We start from the raw sequence: 22272 nt of genomic DNA, 5'->3' as shown, positions 1-22272 counted from the left end.
GGAGGAAAGCTAGTGAGGAAGGGCTTTCAAGGCCCTGGAACACAGGTGATGATGTGTTGACTAATTAGTTAGCTCAGCCAAGAATAGGATTTTGTGAGGTTCTGGGAGGAGTGGAGGAGTAGGCATGCCAGACTGTTATCCTCTTTGGGAAGATGGAGTGAACAAAGATGACCTCCAGATCCCTTGGCTTCCTTCTTTAATATCTGCTTCTTCCCAGCTTTCCTCAGCAGGCACACGCCCACCCAGATCTAATTCTCCCCTCCTCTAATTAAAAGCAAAATCATGTAGTAGCTTAATTTCTTTGTATTTTAATTGTAATTTAGAAGTACTCAACAAAAGCTTTCCAGCATTTTGGGACTGTCAAGTGCTTACAAGGGGCAAGAACCACATCAGTATCCTGTGATCCTGGCACATGAGTATAAGGAGGCACTAAGTAATGTGCGTTGGGTTAATTAACAGTGGCTTTTGCACAGAACGTCCCAACATTGATATGCTTCCTCCAAATGTATATATGAACCATTTCAATGTTTGTGACGTGGGACAAGTGATATCATCATCACCTGTGACATTCTGGATTACCATTCCTACCTTAGCCCACCTTCCAGATGCCTAGTTTTATGGGAGATTAGAATGAATTGCATTTACAAATTTTTTTATTAGCCTTATACCTGTAGGGAGGAGGGATATGTTCTGATGAAGGGTTAGCTTTGGGGATTAGGGTCAGAGTTTAGGTTTCGGTTTGTGTTGGGTTAGGATTAGGGTTTGGTTATGACTCGTTTGGATTGAGTTATCTTTAGTGTTGGGGTTAGAGTTTCTGTTTGGTGGTTAAGGTATGGGTTAGGATTAAATATGGTGGTTAGAGTTCAGGTTAGTGTTACAGTTAGCTTAGGGGTTATATTTAGGGTTGGTATAAGGGTTTAGGGATAAAATTAAGAGTTAGAATGAAGCTTAACGTTAGGATAAGATGGTTACTGTTGATTTACAGTTCCCTTTAGTGTTATAGTTAGAAGGTTAGAGTTAGGCTTCCTTTTTTGTTTAGTATTATTAGGTTAATTGTAGATTAGGGGTAGGAATAGGGAAAGGGTTGGGTTTATGGTGAAAGTTTGAGTTTTGAGGTTTGGTTTAGGGGGTTTGTTTTTAGTGTTTACTGTCTGGGTTTGATTAGTTTTTGGTTAGGCTATAATTGGGGTTAGCATTAGAGTCCAGATCAGGTTAGGATCAAAGCTGGCTTAGGGTTAGGTTTAAGTTTAGGGAGTTAGGGTTAGAAATAGTGTTCGGAGTTTTTGTATGACTATTGTAAGTGGTTGGCACTGGGATTATGTTTAGTTTAGATTTAGTGTTGGTGTCAGGTTATAGTTAACATTTGGGGTTAGTCTTGGAGTGTTAGGGTAGGGCAAACTCTATGGTTAATATTAAACATATAAGTAAGTGTTAGGTATAGGTTTATGGTTAGGGTCAGATTTCATATAGGGTTAGCATTTCCTCTAACTAGATATAGGGTATAAGGTGTTATTGTAAAGGACAGTGGTTAGGGGTAGAGTTTCTGGTTGCTGATTTATTTAGGGCTAGTGTTTGAACTAGGGTTAAATTTACTGTGAAAGCTAAGATTTGGTTTTCATGTCAATTTAGGTGGAACATTAGTTATAGACTTAGAGTAAGTTCAGAGCTATGGTAAGTATTGGGGTAGATGTAAACTTACAGAGCTATGTATGTGTTTAATTTTGGCTTGGAATTGTGGTTAGAGTCAGAGCTAATTTTAGGCTCAGGATTTAGGGAGTTTAGTGTAGAGTTAGTGTTGAAATTGCTTTATGGTTAGTTTTAGACTTAGTTTTTGGTTCAAGTTGAACTAGAGTTAGGTTTAGGGGTTTTGTTATGGTCAGATTAGGATTATTGTATGGTTATGCTTAGGGATATAATTAGTATTAGGGTTAGACAGGGTTAGTCTGGGGCTAGGATAGGGTTAGGGTTAGGACTATGGTTAGTATTATGGGTTTATTTCTTTTCTTTCTTTCTTTTTAACTGGCTGCATTCCAACAGAAGGGGTTTATTTCTAAGATTTTTTAGAGTTGCAGGTATTGTTTGGATTATGGTCACACCTGGGTTAGTGTTAGAACTCGGGACTGTTTGTTTTAGTGGTATTTATAAGATTATTGGTAGAGTTGGAGGCAGGCGTAGAATTAAGATCAGTGATATGTTATCATTAGGATTAGTATTTGTCCTGTGGTTAGAGTTAGAACTAATTTTAGGTTTATGATTTAGATTGCTAGGAGAGCCATTGTTAGGATTATCGTTAGGGATAGATAGGTTAGGGCTTGCTGTAAAGTTTGTAAAAGCTACAGGTCTTGTTATAACAAGAGTTTATGATTACCTTTTAAACCCATTTTTAGGCATTTTGCTTGAGGTAGTACTCCAGTTCTGTTTAGGGCAAAGTATATGCTTAGGGCAAGAGTTTGGGTTTTTTTGAAGGCTCAGGTGAGTGCAAGGATTTGGGTTAGTATTCCGGTTATGTCTAGGGTAGAGCTAGTTTTAGGTTTGTGGTTAGGTCTAGGGCTGTAGCTTAGGTTAGAAATAAGGTTGAGGCTTGGGTAGAAATAGTGTTAGGTTTAAGGTATGGCTAGGTTAGAAATAGGTTGGGGCTAGTGTTAGAATTAGGGCTATTCTTAGGGGTTGTCTTAGGTTAAAACTAGGGTTAGAGCCAGTATTTGGATTAGGTGTAAAACTGTTTAGTTTGAGGAATAAGGTTAGTGGTAGGTTTATGGCTTTGTTTAGATAATGTTATGGTTAGTGTTTGATTTAATGTTTTGCTTAGGTTAGATGTAGGGTGAAGGTTTGATTTAGAGATTTGAAATAACAGTAGCACTGTTATTTCTAAGGTTCGTTTAAGAATTAGAGTAAGCTTAGTTTTAAGGTAGGGCTATATTTGTTGTGTTAGTGTTAATCCTGGGGTTAGTTTTACATATAAGGTGATATTTATGGTGAGGTTTGATGGCAGATCCCAGGTTAGAATTATGGATGGGGTTCAGTTAAAGCTTGGTGCAAAGTTAGTGTTAGGAAATGCAACTAGACTTGTCAGTAGGATTAATGTTAATTATAGACCTAGAACTAGTTTTGGGGTCCAGGCTTGAGGTGGGGTTACAATTTTATTTAATTCTAGGGATTTGTTTAGGGCTATTTTTTTTTGTTTGTTTGTTTGAGTTTTTTTTTTTTTTTTTGTTCTGTTTTGTTTTTTGAGACAGGGTTTTTCTGTAGCTTTAGAGGCTATCCTAGAACTCTCTCAGTAGACCAGGCTGCCCTTGAATTCACAGAGTTCCCTGTCTCTGTCTCCCAAATGCTGGGATTAAAGGTGTGCACCAAAGCTAGAGTTTAGTGTGAGAGATGTGGTTTGGGTAAGTATTTAAGTTGTGTCTAGGCTTGAAATTAGTGTTAGATTTAAATTCAGAGCTATTAAATTTAAGTCTTTTGCTAGACTTAGAAATATATATATATATATATATATATATATATATATATATATACATATAGGGTTAAGGTTAGAATTAGGGTTCTGTAGTGTGAGATTTATGCTTAAAACTAGTGTTAGAGCCAGTGGTTAGAAAAGGTATAGATCTTTGTTAAATGTCAGGGTTAAGATTTTGATTAGGATAGTGTGGTAGCTGAATGTAGTTGGACCACATAATTTCATATGGAGTGGCACTATTAGCAGCTGAGGTTATGGTTAGGGCCAGTACCTGAATAAGGCACAGGACTCAGAGTAGAGCTTGGTGTATCATTAGGGTGAGGCATATGGTTAGTGTTAGAAACTGGGTTATTATTAGATTTAGACTAATTTACTTTTTAATAGTTTGTGTGCTAGATGTATTTATTGTTAGGGTTAGGGTTTTGGATAGGATCTGATTAGAATTATTGTATATTAAGTTTAGGTTTAACATTAGGATGAAAAGCACTGGGTTAAGTAAGATAAGGTTAAATTTAGTTCAGGGTAATAGCTAAAGTTAGAGATAATTCTTGAGAACTTTTATGCTTATTCTAAGATTAATGTTAGCATTAGAGTTAGGAATAGGGTTACAGTTAGGCCAGGTTTGTGTTAGGGAATGGAAGTTTTAGTTATATTTCTAAGTTGAATGTGAGATTTAGAGGTATGGTTAATTTTAGAGTAGGGTTAGGTGCAGTATTGGTGTTATTTCTAAGGTTATAGTTAGAGGTTGGCCTAATGTTAACTTTTGGGCTAGGTTTACAGTTATGGTTGGTGTTAGTCCTTGGGTTAGAATTATGGCTAGCTTTAAGTTTAGTGTTAATGGCCGAACCAGGGTTGGATTATGGATATGGTGAGTTTAGAGGTTGGTATAAAGTTGATGTATGGCTGTAGTTATTATGAGAAATAGGGTTCAGGCCTTGTTTTTGAGTTTGGGTTGTAGATAGGCTTACAGTTTCATTAAAACTAGTGATGTATTTAAGGCTAGTGCTTCAGCTAAGATTAAATTTATGGTGAGAGCTATAGTTTGGGTTAGTATTCAAGTTAGGGTTAGGGATAGAGCTAGTGTTGGGTTTAGGGTTAGGCCAAGCATTAGGTAAGGATAGAGTCAGGGGTAAGAATGGGGTTAGGCTTAAATTTAGAGACCACTTCCAAAGTTCCATTTTTTATATTATTTCATTGGCTGTCTTGACAGCTATATTGATAGCTTTGTACTATCAGCTCGGGGCTGGATCACTAACATAACAACATCACCCTGGGGAGGTGTTCATTAGCATATCAAGGCCTGTCTTGAGCTAGGTTCCTATCTGAGCTGCAGGGTGGCCAGCCTGGGGCTTTCTTCTCAGACCTACCTTTTATTAGTGCTATCTGGTGGCAAGCTCTGGATGGTTTCAGTTAAGTTTCTAACAGATATAGAGCTTTCTTTACTGTTAGGGTTACCTGTAGGTTTATACAAGGGTTTTGGTTAGTGCTAGGGTTAGGGGTATGGTTATTGCTAGGGTTCTAATTAGGATTAAAATGAGAATTGTAGTTATGATCAATCATTTGCTTAGTATAATGTTAGAGATATTGCTTCACTTTAGGTTAAAGCTATAATTAGACAAAATGTTAAGATTAGAATTTAGAGTTTGAGGTAAGCATTAGGTTGGAGTTAGGGTTAAGGGTTGGATTTCTGGTTACATGTAAGATTAGGGGTTAGTGTAGGGTTAGGGTTAGGACTGAATATGCTGTGGTCTGGGTTACAACTAATTAAGGATAGGAAAGGCACCTGTGCGACAGCTGAGCTAGGGGTTGCAAACTACACTGAAAGGCAGAGAGAGCTGAGTGTAAGTGTGCATCTGACTATGAAAACACTCCACCAATTCCGGAGGTCCAGCTTAGAAAGAAAGAAAGACAGCTGTTACCACAGCTTAACTAATGGTATGCATACCTGTGGCTAGTGCATCAACTTCTCAAGAAAAGTAAAGGAACCGTTGACAGGGTCACAGGTAGTCTGGATAAGTGCAAACATCTGTGCCCAGGCTGCAGATACTCTGGATTAGTGTAGACACCTGCCCCATGGTGCTTTTAATGTGGATAAATCCAGATACCTGTGTTGAGGAGGGCAGCTAACCTGGCTAAGTGTAGACATACATGCCAGGGTGCACAGATAATCAGGAATAAACATTAATGGATCTACCTAAGGCAGAGAGAAAAAACACAAGAGGAACAAACAGAAAAACTGGACAGCTTTGCCAAGGGACTTAGTAATCAGGACAAGGTTGGCCTGCCCTGCCCATGGCCATAGGTAATCAGGGAAACAGCAGACACCTGTACCAATACTCTAGCTCATCAGGAAAATCAAGAAACCCATGTCCAGTGGTGCAATTCATCAGGAAAATGGCACATTCCTGTGCCCAGAGTCCAGCCAATCAGGAAAAACCACCGAGAGTTGTTCCCAGGGCTTCATATAATCAGAAAAAGCACAGACACCTGTGCCTGGAGTCACAGATAATTATAAAAGGGCAGACACTTGTGCCTAGAGCCTAAGCTACTTGGAAAAACAGCACCAGCACACATTGAGTACCAGTCAGATGCACCTAAGAGCCTCCCAGTACATTGCTGCACGAGTGTGCCAGTACAGCAGCAGCACACTCCAGCGTACTCCTAAAGCATTACACAATGGATTCTCTGCAAAAAAGTGATGCACACTACTGCAGGGTAAACGGATGTGCATTTGCAGCAAAGCAGGACAGCTCTGCACGTAAACTAAAATCAGAACACATGGATGTTCATCAACAGCAGTCCACACAGATGTACCAGTACATAAGCACACACAGAAACACAGTAAAGGAGTATACATAGAGTATTACAGGAGTGATCGCACATGTTTGCACAGAGCAGCACACATGGCTCTAAGAGTATAGTTGTATACAGATGCACTATTACTGAAACACACAAATGTAATGGCAGCAGTCAGCTTTCATGGAACTAGGAAGCTGCATGCAAGGACATACAAGCACATCATTGCACATGAATGTGCTAGTTAAGCCATGCACATGCATCTATTATTAAAGCACTACATAATTTTTATCATAGGTCAATAAGCAGTCCTTGCTCTAAGGACTTAACAGACTGGGAATGCAGCAGACAATTTTCTGGCCTATGCAAAGGTAATTGGTCCTTAAGGATAACATTCTAGTGTCTGATGCTTACAGATCACCTCAGCTGGGATATAACTGGAGTTAGAGCTCAGTGGCAGAGAACACTCTCAGAATACACAATACTCAGCACCAAATACATAAACAAATATTTTAAAAATTGATGTTAGCAGTAGCAGTTAGTCAAGGAACTAGATCAGGGGATCCCAAAGACCCACCCCCCCAATCTCCGTCAAATGCTCTTGACTGAAGCATAGGTTAAATAATAATTTAAGTAGTCCTTTCAAAGTGTTATCCTAAATACCATCTCAATTTAAGTTGTGTTAAAGAAACCTACCATTTATGTTAATTCAAGCCATTATCAGTAAGCACACTAATGGGTTCATTTTTCTACTCCTCATTTTCACGTCCATGTAAGCCTGCAATCCCAGTGCTGGAGAGGTCCAGGTAGGAGGATTGCAGGTGTGAGGCCAACCTGGGAACACACAGAAGCCCTGTCCCAAATACCAAAGATATCTATGTAATCCTTTTGTGTTTCAAACTTAAGAAATGCCCTTTATCACACACATAATGCAAAACCACACCTCTTAAACCATGAATTCAGTCAATCTGAAGACTGCTCAAACTCTATGAAACCTGCCCTTCTTTCCTACTTCTGACTGGTCATAGTTATGTCTCAGTTATGACCATAGTTATGTCTCATGCCTTCCAATAGGGCTTGGCTGGCAACCAGTTTAGAGGCGGTTACAAGCTAATTTTCTTCATCACTTCCTTGGAGAAAGCTGGGTAGAAACTTCTGAGTTGGATTGTTGACGATGGCGAGACTGATACCTATTGGAACAGAAATCAAGTTCTAAAGAGGCAATTGGGACAAACAGTTTACTTTTTTACCTATACTTTATGAACAAAATGATTTAGAGAATATTTCAAAAATCCCTCAGAAAAACAGCAGAAACTTCTGCTTCCCGGTGTAATCAGCTGTACCCGTAGTTTTGGAGCACTTGTTTCCAGACATCCCACTCAGGTAGACCAGGCAAAAAATGGGCTTGCTGGCCTTATGTTTCTACCATGTGACTGTTCCAAGGAGTCTGTGTGGTAGGAGGGCTGGTGGAAAGGCCAGCTCTTCCTGCTGCCTCTAGTAAGCGCATTAATGGGTATCTGTTAACCCAGAGATCCGAGACCAGCAGCCAGGCTACACCTCAAACCACTGCCAGGAGAAAAAAAAAAAAAAAAAAAAAAAAAAAAAAAGCACTTCATATAGAAAACAAAAGCATGTTTCTTCAGGGACAGTTTCAGGCCCAACCATCACCAAAACGCCAAGTCAAACAAAAACTGTGTCATCATTAGTCACACATGTCTTGATATCAAAACATGATACAAAATGGAAACTGCCAACTAAACATTTTCTTTTTAATGAATATTGTATGCACCAAGAATGTCACTGAGTCACTGGCATGTGGCATTTCAGTCTGGAAATCCCCATGTAGCTATCTTCCAGGCCAAGAAACAGAACACTAGCAACACTTTTGAAGCCCACTGGGGGCTCCTCGAAGCAACTGTGCCTTCAGAAGTGACCACTACCGAACATCTACAGCTATAAACTCATTTTATCTCTTTTTATCTTTATGCAGTACAACAGTTCAGCAGAAGCACCCACTCACTCTGTGTCACTGAGTCCCAGGTGGAATAGCATCCGTTTCCGGTCTCCAGAAGGACGGCAACAAAGGTGTGCAGTTCACACAGTTGCTAAGTTGGCATTATCTTCAACCCCCAAAGAGCCAACTACTAACTGAATAAATAGCGATGATGGCCAAATTTATTCTAGACTCAGGCAAAAATACACCTCCAAGCTTTGCAAGTTTCCTCTCCTCCTCCCGCCACCAGGCTCCTGTGCCTGGAACTGACTGTATTACCTGAGACAAAACGACATTTACCTGAGAGAGGAGACAGGACTTGCATGGCCGTGGTTCTGGCCAAAAGGACTGGAATAGCAGCAGCCATTCTCCTTACAAGTCATTGGGTTTGCGAGGGCTGCTGCCTGCTCCCTTAATCATTATTTTCCCAGAAAAACCCTTTTCCGTAGCCATGGCAACCTGAAAACAGGATTTTGTTCAGGTCTCAACAAAGAGATAAAAAGTATCTGGGCTACCAGAACCCCCCCAACACACCCCTTTATTTTATGTGCATTCTAGTCAGCACAGCAATAAATAGCAAGACAATGTGTTAGCTCACTAGAACTAGTGGAAAATTCCTTAAAATATTCAACTTAGAGATTTCTGAGTTCTTAGGAGAAAATTTCCACTAAATACCTGTTTGTTTTTCTTCATTCTGTTTATGTGTCACTTCTGATATGAATAGATATAGGTAATTCCTTTTAATATTTTGTTTTTATTTTATGTCTATGAGTATTTTGCCTGCATGTACGTATGTACACTGAGTGTGTGCAGTGCCCAAGGGGCATAAAATACCCTGAAACGGGAGTTTCAGACATTTGTGAACTGCCGTATCAGGGCTGAGAACAGAACTTGGATCCTCTATAAGGTCAGCAAGTGCTCTTAACCGTTGAACAATATCTCCAGTTTCATAAGAGGCATACATAAAATATGATTTGAGAACACATAAAGAGATAAATCATCAAGTTTTATTTTGGTGTGTGTGTGTGTGTGTGTGTGTGTGTGTATTTGTAGTGTTTATGTACCTATTTGAGTGTGTGCACTCATACACATATGCATGTGGCCGGTCTGGCCTAATCAGTAAGCTCCAGGTCCACTGAGAGACCCTGTCTCAAAAACTAAGGTGGAAAACAACAGAGGGAAAATCACCTTGTTAATCTCTGGCCTCCACTCTCTGCTCTTCCTCTATCAAATGGCTAAAGAAACTTGATGGTGCAAGGCGATGCTAAACCACTGTCCTTATGATTTACCTAAGAAACATATTAAGACAGACAATGAAATAAGCCTTTCAGCTCACCAATTCACATCAGCACCTCTAACATACTTTTGGTAACTGTGACCTCTGCTACTGATGCTCCTAGTGTACCGCTGTCCAGGAACTGACCTGGTTCAGAACAACGAGCTTGTCAGTCATTTAAACCAAGCGGTCCAGCAAGCAATTCAAAGTCTTCTTCACCTGTTAGTTTTTTTTTAAATCCCCACCAGCAATGCCATGTGCTAATATTCTGGAATTTAAGTAAATATATGTCATGTGAATAGAAACATGGTATAGTTCTGGTAAGAACGGCTATTTTAAGACACATACAAAACTTCGAAGGAGTCAAAGTTCAGCGCTCACAAAATGAACTATGGCACCATCTGATGGACGGTTATCAAACTGCATTCCCGAGGCATGTGGGAGCCAAGGGAAAGGGAAGTGGAATGAAATCCACAGAAAGCTACAGCACAGGTTACCGCTGGTCACAGAGGTGCGTGCTCCAAGAAATAGGACAGCACATTTCAAATGTTAAGTTTTTTTTTTTCACAATTAGGACAGGAAAACTTTTAATTGTTGCATCTTGTCCCTATTCTGAAAAAGTAAATCGTACAAATGGTAAAGCTGACATTTGATTTTGGGATCTTTGCTATCAAAGTACTTCGGATGCATTTAGAAAAAAGGTCTAGTTACTATACACATAAATACAAACACCCAAGATGGCAAACTTCAGCAGCAGATGCTAAGCACGGAGTAGACATAAAATACGTGTAAAATAAGGGGGCCCTCAAAACAACCGCCCACCCCTACACAACCTGTACTGCTTGCCAAACAGACCGGAGGCTTTTCCCTCGTACCTCCAACAAACACGGAGCACGGTGGTTTTATGTAAAAGCTAGTGACCCAAATGCAAGCCATTCGACTACTGGAAGAGTTCATTAGCAGAGCAGCTGGAATGAAAGGGGCCTTATTTGACAACGGTGAAATTGCTGCATGTACACACGTGCTTACAGATAAATCGAGGTTTTACAAAACAGTGCCATTTCCGGTTACCTACAATAGTCCTTTTGATCAAACTTTGTCCCAAGAGGTGTTGAAAATTCAACAGTTGGCAAAACTAGAGATCACACATATAAAGAGAGTCCCCCCCACCAAGAAGCTCATTTAATAGAGCAGTACATATTTTTTTCCCCCGTCATGGAAAACATCTTAGTTCAGATGCCAGAAACACGGTGGAAATTGTCAATTGGAATTCTTGTCCCCACACTTCCTGAGGGTTTGAAGATGAAGACCCTGCCACAGCCTGCTGAGACACCAATGTTTGACAGAGTCAGAACTGCCATGAAGGGTCTGCTGCCATACCACTCACTACTCCTGGTTTTCAAGAGAGCAGAAACGGCTCCCAGATACTGGGGACAGAATTCTTCAACTTCTATTTGCTCTACCCTCAATTCATCAGTCACAGGACTTCGGGGAAGGCCAAAATTAATTCCCTATGTGAAAAAAGAAATACAGTTTTCTGGTGTCTTAATAGAATAAGATGTCATCCAAGGAATCTGGAATCTACAGCGCAATTTCAAGGAACTTTTCAGAACTTGTTGCCTTGGTCTTGGTTCAGGGCTAAGTACTTCTCCCGGAAGCTGCTGCATAACATGTAGCATGGGTATCTACTTCTACATGCACCTCCAAACCAGCTGTCTGCATAGGAGCCCTTGATACCATACCACTGGTGGTTTTCAGTGTCCACATCCAGGGTGGTTACATGTGTTGGTTGAAGCTGATGGCATTGCCTTCTCACAGTTCATACACCACATAAACTGCTGCACAAAATGATTTCATATATTAGAATGGTTTACAGATGCTCATCAATGCTACGTAATTTTCTTTCAAATCAGAATGCAAGTCACATAAACTGAAGGTGTTCTTTGCTCTTTTTTATTTGCTTAAACTGTGACATTAGGATTATTTTACCGAAAAAATAATTCAATAATCAAAGTCTACCATAAGCCACAAAGATTAAAATGATATCAATTCTTTGAATTTCTGAGGTATGCCATTATGGTTTTCTTATATTATTAGCCAAGTAGATTATCCTTCCTGTAGAACTCGCTTCTATGAGCTTTTCAGTCTCTCTACTGTAAAAATGGAGTGTGACCAGGCAATGGTGGCGCATGATTTAATCCCAGCACTCGGGAGGCAGAGGCAGATGGATCTCTGTGAGTTTGAGGCCAGCCTGGTTTACAGAGAGAGTTCTAGGACAGGCTCAAAAGCCAGAGAGAAACCCTGTCTAACTCCTCTAAATGTAATGCTAAATAATAAACACATACAAACCCACATGAGCCCTGTCCCTGGCTGGAGGTATTACAAGATTCATGTGGGCATTAACTCCCCAAGTGAGAACTTTCAGTGGTTACACTGAATCATTGAAGGAGAAGAGCATTCACTCACATGGCAATGTGATCAGAGAAAACATGTTGGTTAACCCAGCTTCATGTACTGGGGCCTGATGTCAGCTTCCTTTTGACCCGACAACGAAGAATTACCACAATATGGCTGTAGTCATCTAGTCTAGGGAGAGGAGCAGTAAACCACACAGACAAAGCAACAAGAGATGTTTTCTTATCAGTTTCTAGGTATCAAAACAATGCTCAAGCATTAAACCCGGAAACCTCAGGATGAGATGTAAGGCGTTCTCAAACCCAGGCAAGGCTGCTGTTAGTAAGGGCCTGGTGGTGAGAATCTTCAGTCCAGAGTACAGCAGAAAAACCAGTGTCTACTTTTATTTGATACAGTGCCTTTCCCAGAACTTTCTTATCATTGCAATTAAACATTAAATACCCTCTATCACTTCTCAAATTGTAAGTGACTAAAGGCAGAGAACAGCTACAAAATCTTTCAAAATCTACCAGTGGCCACTATAGCCTTTTGTACCCAGAGGAAGCATAAAGATATGAATGCACACATGCGGTAATTGCTAGTGAAATTACATGATGTGTAGAACATTATACCCAAATTGTTGTTTCTCTGAGTAGTTAGTGTCATTAGTTCTCGTATTCTTTAGTTTGCATCTTCTCCAGTGCTGCTTTTTAATGATTTTTAAGTGAGATCTTTCACTGAGAGGGATGTGAAAAATCACCAGCTGCTCTTGTGAACAATGTGAGAGCTGCTATGCCAAACTTCTTGTTACTATGGAGTGCTCTCTAGCTGGCGGTCCACTTCCAGGAGCCCCATTCTCTTTGTGATCCAGACTGCAGGGGCTACAAAAGCAAACGTGAAAGCCACACAAACTCTTTAAAGTTAGCAGAAATACAAAATTGCTTGCATACTGCCCTTTTCTCCGATGTCACTGAGAATAAAATAGTTTGTGTGCAGGTGTGTTCATATGTACGTGAACGTGTGGGTGCATGTGAGTGTCCTTGTGAGCATGTGTGTGGAGGCCAGGGGAAACCTGGTACTCCTCCTTCTTCATCTTCTCAAATTCTCTTGCTGTGCTGGACTAGAAATTTCCAAGCAGGCTAGGCTAGCTGGCTAGCTGGTGAATCCCAGGGGTCCACTGTTTCTACCCATGCAGATCTGGGATTACAAATGTGTCTACTAAGCCTGGACCTCTCTCTCTCTGGTATGTGGTGGTATGTGGTGTTGGGGATGGGTTCTTTTCCTCCCTCCCTCCCTCCCTCTCTCTCTCCCTCCTCTCTTTCTTTCCTCTCTCTCTCTCTCTCTCTCCTCTCCCTCTGTGTGTGTGTGTGTGTGTGTGTGTGTGTGTGTGTGTGTGTGTGTGTAGACTAGGTCTCACTTGTACCTCTCGGCTGGACTGGAACTCACTGTGTGGACCAGGCTGACCTTGAGCTTGCAGTATACTGACATATATGTCTATGAGACTGTATTGCGTACAAGAACACTCTACGATAGCAGCTCAACCTTAGACTGAACAGGATTGAGTTGTGTTAAACTGATACCCAAGTTAATTCAAGACAAGCCAGGAGGCACATGGCTCTCACTGGTGCATTTGAAAGGATAAGACAGGAATCCTGAGCTAGGGCTATGCAGCAAGACATTGCCTCAAGAAACAAAGAGGAGCAACATTCAAGAATTGGTTCTATCCTTCCTAAACCATGGTTCCCCTTGTTTCTGCTGTGCTGGGTACTCCGGGGTAGCTGGTCCACAAGCTCGTAGGTGATTCTCCCTTTTCTACTGCCCATTTCACTGTGTGAGGGCTGGGATTACAGGGTACAGGTGCACACTGCACACACGACTTTCTATTCAGGTTCTGGTTGAACTCAGTCGGCTCTAGATACTTGTACGCACTTTTCCATGCTGAGCCATCTCTCCAGCCCTCAGTTTCTTTTTGAGACAGAGTGTCTTGCTGAACCCAGAGCTCACCATTTTAGCTAGACCGGCAGCCAATGAGTCACCAGAAACTACCTGTCTTGGCTCCCTAATCCCTAATGCCTGTGTTTCAGGCTTGTACCGTCACATCTAGCCCTTTTTATGCATGTGATGGAAATCTGTACCCAGGCTTCTGAGGTAAGCGCTTGCCCACTGATCCATCTCCCTAGGTCCTATGTTAATTGATTTAATGAGAACAGCTTTATGAGGCAGGTGTTACCATTCTCACCCTGAAGAGGAGAGAATAATTGAGGCCCAAGAGTGTGGATAATTTGTTTGCAATGCAGTGAACGGCTCCCCAGTTAAACTCACTCAAGGCCTTGCTCCCTTTCAATGTAATGAGCAGGGCTGCTGTGTTATTCTCGGCATTGGAAAAGAAAGATACAAAGGCCTTGTGTGGATGAGACCTGGTATGTCGGAAGTAGGGGCTGTAGGGGCTGAAATGGAGTCCTGGGAGACTCACTCCTAAATGAAGCCAAGATTCCCTATTCAGTCTGTGTTGGCTAGTTTTATGTCAACTTGATACAAACTTACAGTCCATCTGAGAGGGAGAGGCTCAACTGAGAAAATGCTTCAACTAGATGACCGTCTACAAGCCTGCAGGTCCTGTTCTTAGATGACTGTCTGCAAGTCTGCAGGTACCATTCTTAGATGGCTGTCGACAAGCCGGCAGGTACCTTTCTTTGTTTTGATTGTATTGATTGATTTGGAAAGACCCAATCCATTTTGAGGTTTTCAACTTCTAGGCCTTAGGTTTCATAAGAAACCAGGTTGAGCAAGCTAGTAAACAACACTCCACCATGTCCTCAGCATCGACTCCTACTTCCGACATCCTGCCCTGCCTGCCTTCAATCATAACTTGTGATTTGGAAATGTAAGTAAAGTAAAACACTTTCTCCCCTAGTTGCTGTTCTTCTTTTTCTTCACCATAACCCTGAGGGAGACAGACAGGTTCTCAAGATAGCAGCGAGGTACCATTAGGTGGCAACAGAGCCTAAGAAACATACTCCACCTTTATAGCTTGACAGAAGCAGAGAATTATTAAGGGATTTGCACTCCAACCACCTCCCCTTCTTTGCACAGGGTTTCCTGTGTCCCAAACTAGCCTCAGATTTGGTCTGTGTCCGAGAATGGCCTTGAATTTCTTCTGATCTTTCTTGTTCATTTTCGGAGTGCAGGAATTGCAGCTGTATACCACTATGCTGGCTTTACAGTGTTGAGGATGGAACTGAGGGCTTTGCATATGCCAGGCAAGTACACTATTTACTCAGCTAGACTCTCAGGGCCCTGAAGAGTACTTAAAACTACACTTTCATTCAGGGACTTTGCCTTCTCACCATAGTCATTCTAAACACAGTTTCATTTCATTTCATTTCTTTTCTCTCATCTGTGTCCTCCTCCTTCTTAAGATTAAATGTCTTGAAGATGTTGATGCTCTTAAAATTGGAGTTACAGGTGGTTGTGAGCCTCTGATATAGGTACTGGAAATTAAACTTGGATCCTTGGAAAAGCAAAAAGTGCTCTTAACCATTGAGACATCTCTCCAGCCCCTAAGCACAGTCTTTAACTCATAAGATACACAAGGTACAGAATGTTATTTACTACACATTCTACATATACTCTCTCATACACTAAACCGAAAGATATATTGTTTCCCTTTCCCCTTTTCCTCTCAATCCCTCTCCCCCATTTCTGGAAAGCTTGGATAATGAGCTGATTCTCCAGCAGGGGTCACCATGAACACATGTCTTTCTGTTAAATGGTCTGCAGCAGAATGGTCAGTCATTTTCACAATGTTGGAAGAGATTATTGATTGTAATCTTAGGTTTCCATCCATTTAGCAAGTAAGAACATCTTCAGGGTCTCAGGCCGCTTCTCTGAAAGTGACTTGGTCATGATCCTGTGGGAGCTGGTGATCCTGCTAATTCATTGTTTTCAGAAGAGCCAAAAGGCCTCTCCTAAAATGTACTGAACATCAAAATTCTTCCTGGGGGCAGGATTCTCCTGACTGCAGGTTCATAGAAAACAGCTGAGATGCCCCAGGCACTGAGTTATTTATGTCAAAACTAAATAGCACAGAAAGCGGAGATGGCAATGAGGATTGGGGTGAAATATCGAAGTACACTTCACATTGAGGAATCTAGTGGCAGGGAGCAGATATTTTCCAGAAAATTTCTTTTACTTAAGTGAAGTTGTTCTTTCTTTTGTTGATATTATTGCTGTGAGATTTTTACTCTAAAATAATGGCCTTCCACCCTATTTATGTCCTTGTATATAAATCAAATAATTTGTAACATAGCAAACATATACCCATATTGGTGAACATCCCATGCATGGAGACAATAGGAAGAACCAATTCTTGCTTTGATATTGTGTTTATATTACTAAGTCCAAGTAAGTCTGACACTTCACATGATTGACATTCTCAGTAAGTATTGAATCTGAACACATGTCACCGGTAGGAGAGTAATTGAAATATGCAAGGAAGAGACATATAATTGAGATAATCTCATGTTCCTCATGGCATACAGCCTTGGTACTCCTTAGCGTTTAGCTATGATCCTTACTTTCAGAGCTCTATAAAATGTTTCATATTGATGACTATTGAAATTTTATTACAGTAAAGAACAACTTTATAGATTTGTGATTGTAGCATTAGTAGCCCAATTTTCTAGATTTAAGGAAAATTTAGTATATCTACATATTTATTTATTTGTATCTGTGGGTTCATGTAGATGTAACATGGATAATAAAGAGACAGATAGATATTGGGGCTCAAGCTGAAGATCAGAGAAGCAAAGCAGCCAAGCCACCACAGAACTCTTAACTTCTCCCAAGGTTTTGGAGAGCCTGTCCTCAAAGTGGGTGGGGGAGACTAATTGCTCTGAGACTGAATACTGAACACTACATGAGACCCTGGGCTCCTTTTTATTTACCTCTCTAGTGCTTGCATTAAAGGTGTGAGCTCCGTTTCTCATTAGACTGATTCATGTACCCCTGGGTGTCCTTGAACTCACAGAGATCCATCTGCCTTTGTCTTCTGGAATTAAAGGTGTGTGCTACCGCTGCCTAGTGTCTATACCTGCCCAGTGTCTGGCTTTTCATTCTGATCTCCAGTGGCTCTATTAGATCATAAACAATATATCATGACACGTAGACACATGCGTTTGATTGCATGCCTGAGAAATTTGAACTCTCTATACACTGGATTAATTTGTGGGTCAAACTCACCTCATCAGGCTTGATAGGAAGTGTCTTTTCCAACATTGAGCGCAATGGCTCATATATTTTAGGTGTATGGTTTATTTAGGATAAAATAGTGTGTGTGGAGTAAACAAGCAAGGTAACAGTCATATAACTGGCAAACTATTTTACTCAAAGGACAAATGGGTCCAGTACTTACTTTTGGAAACAAAGATTCATCAGGACATACTAAACATACAATCCTGACAGCACATGGTGACTAAACACTGTGTATGACAAGAAGCATGTGACTCCATGGGATATGGGTATCTATGATATCTATATGATACACACACACACACACACACACACACACACACACACACACACACACCGCTGAAGATTCTTGGAGGATACTGAATTAGAGTCACACAAAGTGTAGCTTGAATTTAGCTTTCTTGAAGTCTTTCTCTTTGGATTTATAATTTGTTTCAGTAATATATTTAATGAAATGTAAGGTGAGGTTTGTCAATGAGTCTTTATTGAATGTGTACTGATTTAAATGAGATTGGAAATATCCCTACTTCATTTATTTCATGTAAAAATTTTTTACTTCCATTTTATGTGCATTTGGTGTTTTGCCTGAATGTATGTCTATGTGAACGTGTCAGATCTGCAGTTAAAGACAGTCTTGAGCTGCCATGGTGGTTCTGGGAATTGAACCCTGGTCCTCTGAAGAGCAGTCAGAGCTCTTAATCACTGAGCCATCTTTTTACCCCCCCCATTTCATTTCCTACACCACAGCATAAATAAAAAATGGACCATGGAAGAACCATTATTTAAAAATTATATATTGTTATCATAGAGTGTACTTAAAACCAAGGGAAAATTATATATCTTCCTATTTTCTATGTGTGAAAATAGTTTCTCACAATATTCACAGAAATTCTTGAGATTAGAAATAATTAAAATATCTTAGCCTGGCCTTTAATTTCAAATGGTTGTTTCTGCCACATCATTACATAAACATGAACTTGATATGCAGAGAGAAGATGCATTTGAGCATACACAAACATTTTAGATAAAAGTTATAAAAATGATAACTATGGTCCATTTAGCTGATATAGCCACTGTTTTATGTTACACAGGGATTTCTTCATAATTTTTTTCTTCATGAGATACACAATACTTCCTTAATAGAAAATACGCTGCTTTTTAAAATTTAAATTAGAATCAAGCTTGTTTTACATGTCATTCCCAGTTCGCTCTCCCTCCCCTCCTCAGCTGTGCCCCACCCACCCCATCCCATGTCCTTCTTGCTCCCTAGGGAGGGTGAGGCCTTCCAAGGGGGGTCTTCAAAGTCTTTCATATCATTTGGAGCAGGGCCCAGGCCCTCGCCATGTGTCTAGGCTGAGATAGTATCCTTCTATGTGGAGTGGGCTCCCAAAGTCCATTCATGTACTAGGGATAAATACTGATCCACTGCCAGAGGCCTCTTAAGTTACACCCATGTTCAGGGGGCCTGGCTCAGCCCTATACTGGTTTCCCAGCTCTCAGTCTGGAGTCCATGACCCCCCCCCCTTTGTCAGGTCAGCTGTTTCTGTGGTCTTGACCCCTTTGCTCATCATTACTCCCTTTCTGCAACTGGATTCCAGGGGTTCAGTTCAGTGTTTAGCGCTAGGTGTCTGAACATGTTGCTTTTTAACAGAGCTGTTATGAATAAATTTAAAATACTGAAAGTAAAAGACACCAAATTAGACTTATTTATGTAGGATGTGGTATTTGGTTTGTCCCTGACACAAATGTAGGGTAGAAGGCAACAATCCTGATTGCCTACTCTATGCTGTGCACACAATACACAATGTTTGAAGTCATAACAAGGATATGGGTAAGTAATCCTCTGACTAAATATCCCGTTTCAAATCACTGCTCTTCCAATCAGTAAATGGCTTCAGTATCTGGTGCCCTTTAAGACAGCTGACTCTTAGGGGACCTCGTATGAACTAGTGTTTCCTGTTCATCACAATCCAGGATTAGTTTCAAAACTGCCTCTTTAGGTCAGAGGGAAAAATGACAAACATTATATTTTTGAGGATATACAAGTAGCATTTTCTTTTCTTTTTCTTTTTGGATTTTTGAGAGAGTGTTTCTCTGTGGCTTTGGAGGCAGTCCTGGAAGTAGTTCTTGTAGACCAGGCTGGTCTCAAACTCACCTCTGCTTCTGCCTCCTGAGTGCTGGGATCAAAGGCATGCACCACTTCTGCCCGGCTTAAAAATAGTATTTTCCAGCACAGTATTGTTATTCTAGATTCTAAACTTTTAAATTAAATCCAGAGGCTCATATGATCTTCTATATTTTCCTTTCAAGGAAATTAAACCATGACTAACCACGTTTAGTTCTAAAATGCATTATCATTTCTTTATGTTCCAATTATGATGTTTTAATGAAAAAGTAGATAATCCATGATAGCCATTGATGTCACACTAGTGGATTGTATGATATTCATAGAAATGGCAGTAGATGTATGAGATTTATGAAGTGCTCAGAGCAATAACTGATTCTGTCCACTGGCCATTGTTAACGTGCCTCATGACTTCCTACAGTGGTTTGTCTAGAGATTACTCAGGCTGAGGACAAGATTTTTCTCATCCACTGACAGTAACTTTCCTGTCCCTGCATGGCGAGGAAGGGTATTTAGTGCTGTCTGTGTGACCTGCTCCTTCTACAAGTTTCAATTCTCTACTACAGAGTGGACGGTGTGCTTTACTGACACATAGGGACACTCTTGTCAGGCCATTGCTGCTTCACATCCCATGATCTGTTTTTATTTCCAGACCATAATACTCTCCATCCCATACAGAGAATGTCTAGCATACAATCTTTCATCTTCATCTGCTTGACCTGCACAGCTTGGGTTTGCAATCCTGACTTGGGCCAGGAAAGGAATAAAGAAAGGACAGAAACACAGATGAATGTTCAGTAAAGCTGTGATCAGGTGGGATTCTGCTACCTCCGTAATCCAGAACCTCAACAAGTTTATTAGGCACAGCACAGCATGAGGAGCTAGTTGCTCTCCATAGGTGATCTCTGTAGACCAGGAGCATCAGGAGGATCAGGAGGATATCCAGGAGGAGGAAGTCCTTTTACACACTCTTCAACTGCTCATAAACACTCATACTTGGATTCCTAAGGAGACCTTGGCTACCCTTCTTGAGTTTGGCCCACTTCAGGAACTGTCTTTGCCAGTGTTTCAAAGACCAAAGCCTCAGAGTCCTCTACATGGCCGAGCCCATGTTAACAATGTGCAGTCACTCAAGACTTAACTAAATCAGGACTTCAGTAAATCAGGGCTCCCTTTGCTTTATATCATCGAGTTTTATCCTTGTAAACTGTTGGGGGGGTGAATGTAACACTTTAAATATCCATGAACTACTGGTTTTTATCAGGAATTGCAAGATGTGGGCCACAAAGAGATGTTCAGTTATGTGGAACAGCATGTATTCTTTCATAGCTGAACACTTGCTGAGACCACATCAGCTTCTGAGGACAAGGTGCTGTGTTTGCAAGATGAGCCATTAGGTCAGGACATTCAATATGGCCACAGAGCTAGAAAGTAGTTTATACATTTTCAGGCCAAAGGACCATGACCTCTGTTACTGATTCTCTTATAGGAAAGGAGTAGGAAAAAACATTACACAAAGGAGGACAGATACCATTTATTAGAAGATCATAAGTTGACTGTGGCATATGCTCTTTTTTTCTTTTTCTTTTTGGTTTTCTGATACAGAGTTTCTCTGTATTGCTTTGGAGACTGTCCTGGAACGCGCAATGTAGACCAGGCTGGCCTCAAACTCATAGAGATCCTCCTGCCTCTGCCTCCTGAGTGCTGGGATTAAAGGCATGTGCCATCAATGCCTGGCATATTTTTAACTTTTAAAAAATAAAATTTAAAACTATTTATAACTATTCATAACTCTCTCTATATATATACATATATATGTATATATATATATTTATTATTATATTAGCACATTTCCCAACCATGGAATGATGGTATAGTAGGGTAGCTACAGCAAAAATTTGCGGGAAACAGGCCAAAGAACTTTTTGTAGCCTGAAGAATATCTGCATGACCAAATGAAGGTGATTTCTAAAACATCTTCAAGTTTCTAGAATTGCTTTTGTGAAAGATGGACAACCATGGAATGCTAGGAGGAAGTACCCTGACCATTTCTTAACAAAAGATTACCTACTATTAAGACAGCAGAGTCAGTCTGTCCTCTGTGTCCTACAGAGAAACTTGTTTAATACGGTGCTCTGATCAGGTCCATGGGCTGAACAGGGTGAGTTCCTCAGGAGAGAGAGCCCTGCAGCTGTGCCCAAGTCATCTAAACAATGCTGATTTGCATATAACAGGAGAGCACTCCACTGACCTGAGGACCTCTTTATAGGCTGCTCACACCCTGTGCAGGAGTCAGTCCCCACAGGACACAGCAGACATGAGGGCTCCCACTCACCTCCTGGGGCTGCTGCTGCTCTGGATCCCAGGTATGGAGGACAGCGATGCCTGTCTCAGTGTGCTCAGTGCTGCCCCGCTGTCAGGGAACTCTATGAAGGACCTTAAAGTCAGTGTTGAATAGATTTCACTGTGTTTCCCCTTAATTCCAGGTTCCAGATGTGACATCCAGATGACCCAGTCTCCATCTCAGACTGTGTCACTAAAAGACACAGTCACCATCAAGTGTCAAGCCAGTCAGAGTGTTGGTACTGCATTAAGCTGGTACCAGCAAAAACCAGGAAATCCTCCAATGCTCCTGATCTATGCTGCATCTAATCTGAATACTGGAGTCCCATCGAGATTCAGTGGCAGTGGGTCTGGGACTGATTTTACCCTCACCATCAGCAGTCTGGAGCCAGAAGATATTGGAACTTATTACTGTTTACACTATAGCAATTACCCACCCACAGTGGAACATCTCATAACATAAACCATTCAGCAAAGCAGAAGTGTGAGCTTGGGCTTCCTCAGCTGTTATTCTTGCCGACTCTACCTGCTGAGATCATTATTCAGATAATGCTGTCTTTGAAGTGCACTGAGTGTCTTTGGAACAATTGGGTAAGGATAATCCTCAGCCCCAGAAGCAAGGGCTTACTACTATAGATT

The 22272-nt window shown here is 40.9% G+C and overlaps 1 protein-coding gene and 1 gene segment (V, D, J or C); one reads left to right on the top strand and one right to left on the bottom strand.

The window, feature by feature from the left end:
- The window catches only part of LOC127235735 (ribose-5-phosphate isomerase), an 877486-nt gene that overhangs the window by 309490 nt on the left and 545724 nt on the right, over positions 1-22272 (bottom strand). The gene's annotated exons all lie outside the window — the stretch shown is intronic.
- LOC127235869 (immunoglobulin kappa variable 1D-33-like) lies at positions 21602-22096 on the top strand. The segment is given in 2 exon segments: positions 21602-21656; positions 21777-22096. Coding segments are annotated over 2 exon segments (369 nt in total).

The sequence above is a fragment of the Phodopus roborovskii genome, unplaced genomic scaffold (assembly GCF_943737965.1).
Source record: "Phodopus roborovskii unplaced genomic scaffold, PHOROB, whole genome shotgun sequence".
NCBI classification, from domain to species: Eukaryota; Metazoa; Chordata; class Mammalia; order Rodentia; family Cricetidae; genus Phodopus; species Phodopus roborovskii.
Note: the sequence above shows the minus strand (reverse complement) of the source record. Positions and strands in the feature narration are given on the sequence as shown.